Source organism: Entelurus aequoreus, linkage group LG17 (assembly GCF_033978785.1).
Source record: "Entelurus aequoreus isolate RoL-2023_Sb linkage group LG17, RoL_Eaeq_v1.1, whole genome shotgun sequence".
Taxonomy (NCBI): domain Eukaryota; kingdom Metazoa; phylum Chordata; class Actinopteri; order Syngnathiformes; family Syngnathidae; genus Entelurus; species Entelurus aequoreus.
This window is the reverse complement of record NC_084747.1, coordinates 43049007-43060794: the sequence shown is the minus strand read 5'-3', so window position 1 is coordinate 43060794 and position 11788 is coordinate 43049007. Positions and strand designations below refer to the sequence as shown.

Here is an 11788-nt window from a genome sequence, read left to right as displayed (position 1 = left end):
TTAATATTGTGGTTGTTAATATTGTGGATGTTGCCTGGTTCGACCCCTATTGTATGATTAATTCATGAGATGGGTCCTTGTTATAATGTGTGTGGGAGAAAGTGAGCCGTAAAAAGGCAGAGCGGAATGCGGTCATGATGACGGACGCAGAACGAGACGAGAGCTCTCAATGGTGATTATGGCGGTGGTAATTTGCTTCTTGCGTTGATTAGCTAAACCAAGGTCATGCTGACACAACAAGACGAGAGTCTTGTCAAGCTTCATGTGGAAATCAAACCCAAACGCCCGTTTTGTTTTTTCCCCTCACAGAGTTAAACAATATGGCGAGGACCTTCTTCCCAAATGAATACCTGTGTCGGAAGCAGAACTTCCAGAAGGCGAGTTGTGCAAAATGGCCTCTTCCAAGCTGCAGGAAGCTCTTCAGAATATTTGGAGGTAATTTGTTCAACTCACTAATTAAAAACAAACAATAGTGAAGAGCAAATCTTCGCAAAAGTGCACAATATTGTTGCAAATGTCATCTGAAAAAGTTTAAGATTACAGTTCCACCAGTCCTGTAGGTGGCAGCAGTAAATTGGCCCAGACACATAATATATACAGCTTTTCACACACACAAGTGAATGCAAGGCATACTTGGTCAACAGCCATACAGATCACACTGAGGGTGGTGTTTTATAATATCCATTATAAAAAAAAAAACATAAAAATTGGAATTTAAGAGCAAAAAGGTGTAATGTAACGAGAAAATGTTGCAATATCGACTCTAATAACACAAAGTTGCCATGCAGGCATCTCCCGCAATTCAAAAACTGTCATTGTTCAAAAAATAATAAAAACGTAGAACTTAGAAACTTTATTTTCATGACTATTAACATTGTAGATTGTCATTGAAGGCATCAAAACTATGAATGAACACATGTGGAGTGATGTACTTAACAAAAAAGGTGAAATAACTGGAAACATGTTTTGTATTCTAAATTCTCCAAAATAGCCACCCGTTGCTCTGATTACTGTTTTGCACACTCTTGGCATTCTCTCGATGAGCTTCAAGAGGTAGTCACCTGAAAGGGTTTTCACTTCACAGGTGTCATAGTTTTGATGCCTTCAGTGACAATGAAAATAAAGAAAATGCATTGAAATGAGAAGTTGTGTCCAAACTTTTGGCCTGTACTGTATATATATATATATATATATATATATATTTGATGTGTGGGGGCCCTTTTGGATCCCCGAGACCTTTAGTCTGTTTTTTAAATGGTCATTGTTCAAAAAAAATAAAATAAATCAAAAGCAATGTTCCTATGTTATATCTTTCTTGTTAAGGCCCCAATTACTTCACATTAAATATTCCATTTTGAAAGATGTTTTAGGGGAAAATAGTGCATATTTTGTTAGTGCCTTAAAACAATTGTTTTCTTTGAAAAAATAAGGCATAAAACATAAAAAAATATATAAACTTTGTGGCATGGGATAGAGCTGAAGTTAGTCTATAGATATTTAAAATGTTGAATTTATTGAGTTATTTTTTCATCACTTTAATGACTAAGACCATTTTGGGTCCCTATAGGACCTTTAAAACTCACCGAATTTGGGAAATGATTGAATTTGACAATTTAAAAAAATTGAAAATGGCCCCCACATGCTTTGATTTTTCAATGTGTGGCCCTCAAAAGTTTGGACATCCCTGATTTAATAGCATGATAGTTCACAATATGTTCAACTTTACTGACAAAACGCCGTTTAGTGGCCAAAAGAGAACATGTCATTGGGCTGGTGGATACTATGATACATCAAAGTGTCTCATTCAGGTTTCAGGAGACCCTCCAGTCCCGGGGCGTGGCGTCAGTTCCCCCGCGGAGGAGCCTACCGTCTGGACGCTTTGGACTTCGACAACGACACCCCAGGGTGGCACTTTGACATGGACATGGTCATCATCTACATCTACTCGGTCAACTGGATCGTTGGCTTCTTCATCTTCTGCATCCTCTGTTACCTCTTTTTCCCCTCTTTTTGACAGCATGGGATCATTAATGAAGGATGGAAATTCGAGTGGAATTGTGTGACCATAGCAACAACAATGTCATACAACAGCAAACATTAGGTACACCTGCACAATTGAATTACAGTGCATTCAATATAAGAGCGTTAAAAAAAATGTATCATAATGCTTTTAATGTGTGGAGATTACAAAAAATGGCCTGGCTGGTCCATGGTAGACCACTAAAGCAGCATGTTGTTATCATCAATATTATTTTTACTTTAGCATGTGCTAGCCTAATGCTTATAAATACTACCTTTATTGCTTTAATTGCGATATCTAGTGATAAATAATCGAGGCCTCAGTGTGTGTGTGGCACACTCACTGGCTGTATTGACGTTGGTGTTTCATAATAGCGCCTTCCTCTGCATTAAAATACATTACAGTAGGAAGGGGATTCAAAAGGCCCTATTTGTTGTCAGTTTACCTAAGACATGAAACAGGAAGAATTGGGGTTGGGGGGGTTGCACTACCCACTATCCGCATGTCAATAGAGTGTTGAATATCTTAAAATGTGTCTTGTGGCAATACCAATTTTGACCACAGCGTAGAGCGGCGCTTTCCACCTTTTTCGGCAGACCGCATTACAAAATGATTAACACGGGAGGTCGTGTGAATTTCTTCCCTATTGTACATTTGACCTGCAAATAAAATATATATAGTTCCGAAATATAACTGGCATTTTCGAACAAAAATCTGTGCAAAAAGTCATATGTAACTTCGCAACTCTGGTTATTAAGCCAAGTAGTAGAAAAGGAAAAGAAGAACACTTTGAAATATTTCCCTTTTCTTAGTTTTATTTCAGATCGATGATGGAGACAAAAAATTACCTTTTTTAGTACGAGCCTTCTGTTTTGAGTCGAAAGAAATGTTTCTGGTCAACACAGTCGAATGACACAGCAGCTGTATTGGGCGCATGATTTTTTTCTTAAAGTGACACACACATCGAGGTATTGAGGTACACAATTGTCATCCCTTGTGTTTGATAATGCATCGATGTTTCAATATCATTCGACACACCACCAGTTACATCCTTATTGCTTTGCAACTGAAATTGAAAAAAAAGTATATTTAATAATACTGTAATTTGTAGAAATAATACAAAATATATATACTGTATTTTCCGGACTATAAGCGCATATATAAACCGAACCCACGAAATTTTAGAAGAACTTTTTTTTTTTCATATATTATCAATCAATCAATGTTTATTTATATAGCCATGAATCACAAATGTCTCAAAGGGCTGCACAAGCCACAACGACATCCTCTGTACAGAGCCCACATAAGGGCAAGGAAAAACTCACAACCAAGTGGGATGTCGATGTGAATGACTATGAGAAACCTTGGAAAGGACCGCAGATGTGGGTGACCCCCCAGGAGATCGAATGCAATGGACGTTGAGTGGGTCTAGTATAATATTGTGAAAGTCCAGTCCATAGTGGGGCCAGCAGGAGACCATCTCGAGCGGAGACGGGTCAGCAGCGCAGAGATGTCCCCAACCGATGCACAGGCGAGCGGTCCACCCCGGGTCCCGACTCTGGACAGCCCATATGGTACAATACAATCGGCAAGATAGGATGGAGCTAGACTGTGTAGTATTTTATACGAAATGAAATATTTACGTAGAAAGATTTTGTAAATGTTTATTTACAGACCTGAAAGGTTAAACGGTGCCTGTAACAAGGCAGTAAAACGGCTGATCAAACAAACAAAACAATCCAGTTGCGATTGATTGAATGCCCTGAGATTACAGTGACCTGGATGAATGAGAACATCCATAGACAAATAAAACACAAGTCATTGATGTCTTTATTCATTCTATATGCAACAGATTTTCTAGTTTATTAATAAGGTCCAATATGAGTGGTAGAAAATGGATGGATCGAAAACGAGCATGAAAACGAGCATGAAACGAGCATGAAAAGAGCAATGTCGCCAGGCCGACTAACTGGCAAAGACATGCTTAAATAATAGTCTCTTAATTAGAGCAAGTGCGTGTCCCGAACACATGAGGCAGGTGAAAATAATAAGTCGCCATGGTAACTAAACAAACAAGGGAGCGCAAACAGGAACTAAAAGAGTCCAAAACAAACGGAAAAAAACAAAAACATAATCCAGACCACAGATCATGACATACAGCCCCTAATCACAAGTGTCTCAAAGGGCTGCACAAGCCACAACGGCATCCTCGGCTCAGATCCCACATCAGGGCAAGAAAAAAACTCAACCCATCGGGCGTAATGAGAAACCTTGGACGGGACCACAGACTGGTGCAATGGATGTCGAGTGGATACGGTCAATAATGTGAGAGTCCAGTCTATAGTGCGGCCAGCAGGGGAACCTCTTACATGTAGACACGTCGGGGTGCAGAGACGTCACCGACTGATGCATAAGGAGTGGTCCACCCCGGGTCTCGAAATCATGCACAAGTCCAGTCCATAGTGGGGCAAGCAGGGGATCATCTTAGACTTAGACTTAGACTTAGAAAATCTTTATTGTCCCCGAGGGGCAATTTGGTTTGCAGCAGTAGTCATTAAAAACAAGGTACAACAGTAAAAACAAGGTCCAACAGTAAAAACAAGGTACAACAGTAAAAACAAGGTACAAATACATAAAATACATACAACATACAAACCATCATGAAGGCATTGAGCTAAAAACTAAAAACATTTGTAATACAATAAAAACTAATCTTGACGTCACCAAATGATGCACAGATGAGTGGTCCACCCCGGGTCCCGACTTTGAACAGCTAGCGTCTCAGCTGCGGTCACCTGATAACCTCTCCACGCAGGAGAGGGGGTCAGAGCAGAAAAGAGAGACGGCAGATCAACTGGTCTGAAAGGGGCCTATTTAAAGGCTAGGGTGCATAAATTGGTTTTAAGATGGGACTTAATTGCTTCTACTGAGGTAGCATCTCTAACTGTTACCGGGAGGGCATTCCAGAGTACTGGAGCCTGAATAGAAAACACTCTATAGCCCGCAAACTTTTTTTGGGGCTCTGGGAATCACTATTAAGCATGAGTTCTTAGAATGCAGATTTCTGGTCAGGACGTATGGTACAATACAATCAGCAAGACAGGATGGAGCTAGACCCTTCAGTATTTTATATGTAAGTAGTAAAACCTTAAAGTTGCAACTTAAGTGCACAGGAAGTCAGTGCAGGTGAGCCAGTATAGGCGTTGTATGATCAAACTTTCTTGTTCCAACTCAAATCTGTTAATGCTAGAAAAATAATACATTATAGTAATTGAGACGAGACGTAACGAACGCATGAATAATGATCTCAGCGTCGGTGGTGGACCAAATGGGACAAATGTTAGCAATATTACCGAGATGAAAGAAGGCTGTTTTAGTAACACTCTTAAAAGTACACTGCAAAAACTGAAATCTAAGTAAGATTAAATATTTCAAATAAGGGTGATATTTGCTTATTTTCTGTCTGATGAGATCATTCTTCTCACTAAGCAGATTTTATGTTCGAGTGTTTTACTTGTTTTAAGTGTTTTGGTCCTAAATGATCTCAGTAAGATATTACAGCTTGTTGCTGAGATTTTATGGCCTATATTGAGTAAAACATGCTTGAAACCAGAATATCAACTGTTGCAAAGCTGTGTCATCAACACTCACATGTATAAAACTACTTTTTTTAAAGTAAAAATGTCTTATTTCAAGCATGAAAAAAAAAAAATCATAATTTTGACAAAATTGTGTCTCATAATTAACACAGATGGCAGCCAAATGGACTTTGCTGTTTTATTTTCAATGAAACAATAGAAGATACGTACTCATATAGTAGTACAGTTGGCACAGTACAGTAAACTGACAGTTAATATTTAAACATTTAACATGTGACATTTCTAACAATTTTGAACAGAAATAGTTCATGCACATTCAGATAAATTCCTCAAAATTACAATTAAAAACATTTTGGCCGGGGGCCGGGTTGTATATATGCACACTAATTGACTGAAAGAGGACGCACTTGGCGCGATGATGTCATGTTATAGATGGAAAAATGCATTTTTAGACCATATGATTTGCCTGAGCGGCTAGGAGACTCCGAGAGTAACAAGCGGTTGCCTTGTTGCCTTTCTATTAAGAAAAATAAACTAGTTTTTAATAAAAGTTTGCTGGTTTCAAAAAATTTAATGCTGAGCGCATATCATTATGTCAAGCTAATGGCACTAGCATTTACTTAATTTAAGAATATTTTTCAACATATTGAGAAAAAAGGTTGTTTTTTTTCTACCAAGAAAAGTGCACTTGTTATTAGTGAGATTATACTTATTTTAAGGTATTTTTGGGTTCATTGAGGTTAGCTAATTTTACTTGTTTTGGAAAGTCTTGACAAACCAAATTTTCTTGTTCTATTGGCAGATAATTTTGCTTAGTTCAAGTAAAATACCCCTAATTGTTGTATTTTTTTTCTTGTTTTTGAACACTGACTTTTTGCAGTGTAATTGAGACGAGACGTAATGAACGCATGACTAATGATCTCAACGTCGGTGGTGGACGGAATGGGACACATTTTAGCAATATTACCGAGATGAAAGAAGGCTGTTTTGGTAACACTCTTAAAAGTAACGGTTTATAGTCGGGAAAATATGTTACTTTTAATATTTCATACTTTTATGACATGCACTAATTATACGTGCTGTTTTCTTATTTTACTATAATTACACGTTTACATTTTTATTATTTATTGTCCTCACACTCACAAACGATTAAGGGGTGTAAAACTGCACGGCATGATGCTGAGAGCTGTTTGTATACTATTGCATGCAGGTGTACCTAATGACGTGTCCATTGTGTGATGCATAACATAAACACACTCAAAAAAAAAAAGTGATTTTAAGCATTGTGCTTATAGGACATAGTGCTTCATTAAAGTATTTCAGCCCTTTGGGGTGTGCACTGCATGTGTTGTCCTGCTGCACCTGTACCTAAGACTAGTAGGAACTAAATCGATGAGGAAGATGTGTGTGTGTGTGTGTGTGTGTGTGTGTGTGTGTGTGTGTGTGTGTGTGTGTGTGTGTGTGTGTGTGTGTGTGTGTGTGTGTGTGTGTGTGTGTGTGTGTGTGTGTGTGTGTGTGTGTGTGTGTGTGTGTGTGTAAGGTTGCTTGGATGGCAACATATGTTGCTCCAAAACCTGTATGTACCATTCAGCATTAATGGTGCCTTCACAGATGTGTAAGTTACCCATGCCTTGGGCACTAATACACCCCCATACCATCACAGATGCTGGCTTTTGAACTTTACGCCTATAAGAATCCGGATGGTTCTTTTCCTCTTTGGTTCGGAGGACAAGACGTCCACAGTTTCCAAAAAATGTTTTAAATGTGGACTCGTCAGACCACAGAACACTTTTCCTCTTTGCATCAGTCCATCTTAGATGAGCTCGGGCCCAGCAAAGCCAGCGGCATTTCCGGGTGTTGTTGATAAATGGCTTTCACTTTGCATAGTAGAGTTATAACTTGCATTTACAGCTGTAGCGACGAACTGTAGTTACTGACAGTGGTTTTCTGAAGTGTTCCTGAGCCCATGTGGTGATATCCTTTACACACTGATGTCGATTTTTGATGCAGTACCGCCTGAGGGATCGAAGGTCAAAGCCTTGCCATTTACATGCAGTGATTTCTCTAGATTCTCTGAAACTTTTGTTGATATTACGGACCGTAGATGGTGAAATCCCTAAATTTCTTGCAATAGCTCGTTGAGAAATGTTGTTATAAAATGTTCAACAATTTGCTCACGCATTTGTTCACAAAGTGGTGACCCTCGCCCCATCATTGTTTGTGAATGACTGAGCACTTCATGGAAGCTGCTTTTATACCCAATCAAGGCACCCACCTGTTCCCAATTAGCCTGTTCACCAGTGGGATGTTCCAAATAAGTGTTTGATGAGCATTCCTCAACTCACTCAGTCTTTTTTGCCACTTGTGCCAGCTTTTATTTTAAACATGTTGCAGGCATCGAATTCCAAATTAGCTAATATTAGACGAAAAATAACATCCTTTACACACTGATGTCGGTTTTTGATGTAGTACCGCCTGAGGGATTGAAGGTCACGGGCATTCAATGTTGGTTTTCGGCCTTGCCGCTTTTACGTGCAGTGATTTCTCCAGATTCTCTGAACCTTTTGAAGATATTACGGACCGTAGATGCCGAAATCCCAAAATGTCTTGCAATAGCTCATTGAGAAATGTTATTCTTAAACTGTTCGACAATTTGCTCACGCATTTGTTCACAAAGTGGTGACCCCTCAGTCTTTTTTGCCAACTGTGCCAGTTTTTTTTAAACATGTTGCCGGCATCGAATTCTAAACGTGCTAATATTAGCACAAAAAAAATAACATCCTTTGCACACTGATGTCGTTTTTTTGATGCAGTACCGCCTGTGGGATCGAAGGTCACGGGCATTCAATGTTGGTTTTCGGCCTTGCCGCTTATGTGCAGTAATTTCTCCGGATTCTCTGAACCCTTTGATGATATTACAGACCGTAGATGGTGAAATCCCTAAATTCCTTGCAATAACTCGTTGAGAAATGTTGTTCTTAAACTGTTTGACAATTTGCTCACGCATTTGTTCACCAAGTGGTGACCCCTCAGTCTTTTTTGCCACTTGTGCCAGCTTTTTTGAAACATGTTGCAGGCATCGAATTCTAAACGAGCTAATATTAGCAAAAAAATAACATCCTTTACACATTTAAATCGGTTTTTTGATGCAGTACCGCCCGAGGGATCGAAGGTCACGGGCATTCAATGTTGGTTTTCGACCTTGCCGCTTATACGTGCAGTGATTTCTCCGGATTCTCTGAACCTTTTGATGATATTACAGACCGCAGATGGTGAAATCCCTAAATCCCTTGCAATAACTCGTTGAGAAATGTTGTTCCTAAACTGTTCGACAATTTGCTCACGCATTTGTTCACAAAGTGGTGACCCCTCAGTCTTGTTTGCCACTTGTGCCAGCTTTTTTGAAACATGTTGCAGGCATCGAATTACAAATGAGCTAATATTAGACAAAAAATAACATCCTTTACACACTGATGTCTGTTTTTTTGATGCAGTACCGCCTGAGGGATCGAAGGTCAAGGGCATTCAATGTTGGTTTTCGGCCTTGCCGCTTATACGTGCAGTGATTTCTCCAGGTTCTCTGAACCTTTTGATGATATTACGGACCTTCGATGGCGAAATCCCTAAATTCCTTGCAATAGCTCGTTGAGAAATGTTGTTCCTAAACTGTTCGACAATTTGCTCACGCATTTGTTCACAAAGTGGTGACCCCTCAGTCTTTTTTGCCAACTGTGCCAGTTTTTTTGAAACATGTTGCAGGCATCGAATTCTAAATGAGCTAATATTAGGGCGGTATAGCTCGGTTGGTAGAGCGGCCGTGCCAGCAACTTGAGGGTTGCAGGTTCGATCCCCGCTTCCGCCATCCTAGTCACTTCCGTTGTGTCCTTGGGCAAGACACTTTACCCACCTGCTCCCAGTGCCACCCACACTGGTTTGAATGTAACTTAGATATTGGGTTTCACTATGTAAAGCGCTTTGAGTCACTTGAGAAAAAGCGCTATATAAATGTAATTCACTTCACTTCACTAATATTAGCACAAAAAAAACAACATCTTTTGCACACTGATGTCGTTTTTTTGATGTAGTACCGCCTGTGGGATCGAAGGTCACGGGCATTCAATGTTGGTTTTTGGCCTTGCCGCTTATGTGCAGTAATTTCTCCGGATTCTCTGAACCCTTTGATGATATTACGGACCGTAGATGGTGAAATCCCTAAATTCCTTGCAGTAACTCGTTGAGAAATGTTGTTCTTAAACTGTTCGACAATTTGCTCACGCATTTGTTCACCAAGTGGTGACCCCTCAGTCTTTTTTGCCACTTGTGCCAGCTTTTTTGAAACATGTTGCAGGCATCGAATTCTAAATGAGCTAATATTAGCAAAAAATAACATCCTTTACACATTTAAATCATTTTCTTGATGCAGTACCGCCTGAGGGATCGAAGGTCACGGGCATTCAATGTTGGTTTTCGGCCTTGCCGCATATACGTGCAGTGATTTCTCCGGATTCTCTGAACCTTTTGATGATATTACAGACCGCAGATGGTGAAATCCCTAAATCCCTTGCAATAACTCGTTGAGAAATGTTGTTCTTAAACTGTTCGACAATTTGCTCACGCATTTGTTCACAAAGTGGTGACCCCTCAGTCTTGTTTGCCACTTGTGCCAGCTTTTTTGAAACATGTTGCAGGCATCGAATTCCAAACGAGCTAATATTAGCAAAAAATAACATCCTTTACACACTGATGTCGGTTTTTTGATGCAGTACCGCCCCAGGGATCGAAGGTCATGGGCATTCATTGTTGGTTTTCGGCCTTGCCGCTTATACATGCAGTGATTTCTCCAGATTCTCTGAACCTTTTGATGATATTACGGTCGGCAGATGGCGAAATCACAAAATTCCCTTCAATAACTCGATGAGAAATGTTGTTCTTAAACTGTTCGACAATTTACTCACGCATTTGTTTTGAAAGTGGTGACCCTTCAGTCTTTTTTTCCACTTCTGACAGCTTTTTTGAAACATGTTGCAGGCATCGAATTCTAAACGAGCTAATATTAGCACACAAAAAAAAAACATCCTTTACACACTGATGTCGTTTTTTTGATGCAGTACCGCCCGAGGGATCGAAGGTCATGGGCATTCATTGTTGGTTTTCGGCCTTGCCGCTTATACATGCAGTGATTTCTCCAGATTCTCTGAACATTTTGATGATATTACGGTCCGCAGATGGCGAAATCACAAAATTCCCTTCAATAACTCGATGAGAAATGTTGTTCTTAAACTGTTCGACAATTTACTCACGCATTTGTTTAGAAAGTGGTGACCCTTCAGTCTTTTTTTCCACTTCTGCCAGCTTTTTTGAAACAGGTTGCAGGCATCGAATTCTAAACGAGCTAATATTAGCAAAAAATAACATCCTTTACACATTTAAATCGTTTTTTTGATGCAGTACCGCCTGAGGGATCGAAGGTCACGGGCATTCAATGTTGGTTTTCGACCTTGCCGCTTATACGTGCAGTGATTTCTCCAGATTCTCTGAACCTTTTGATGATATTACAGACCGCAGATGGTGAAATCCCTAAATTCCTTGCAATAACTCGTTGAGAAATGTTGTTCCTAAACTGTTCGACAATTTGCTCACGCATTTGTTCACAAAGTGGTGACCCCTCAGTCTTGTTTGCCACTTGTGCCAGCTTTTTTGAAACATGTTGCAGGCATCGAATTTCAAACGAGCTAATATCAGCAAAAAATAACATCCTTTACACACTGATGTCGGTTTTTTGATGCAGTACCGCCCGAGGGATCGAAGGTCACGGGCATTCATTGTTGGTTTTCGGCCTTGCCGCTTATACGTGCAGTGATTTCTCCGGATTCTGTGAACCTTTTGATGATATTACGGACCGTAGATGGTGAAATCCCTAAATTCCTTGCAATAACTCGTTGAGAAATGTTGTTCCTAAACTGTTCGACAATTTGCTCACGCATTTGTTCACAAAGTGGTGACCCCTCAGTCTTTTTTGCCACTTGTGCCAGCTTTTTTGAAACATGTTGCAGGCATCGAATTCCAAACGAGCTAATATCAGCAAAAAATAACATCCTTTACACACTGATGTCGGTTTTTTGATGCAGTACCGCCCGAGGGATCGAAGGTCATGGGCATTCATTGTTGG

The 11788-nt window shown here is 39.8% G+C and overlaps 1 protein-coding gene across 1 annotated transcript in view; it reads left to right on the top strand.

The window, feature by feature from the left end:
- Positions 1 to 3900, top strand: part of rnf180a (ring finger protein 180a) — a 24428-nt gene extending 20528 nt beyond the window's left edge. Inside the window, exon 4 of the mRNA XM_062024258.1 lies at positions 1809 to 3900. Coding sequence (XP_061880242.1) covers positions 1809 to 2014 — 206 coding nt within the window. The 3' untranslated portion in view covers positions 2015 to 3900. The remainder of the gene's footprint in view (positions 1 to 1808) is intronic.
- Positions 3901 to 11788: the final 7888 nt, after the last annotated feature.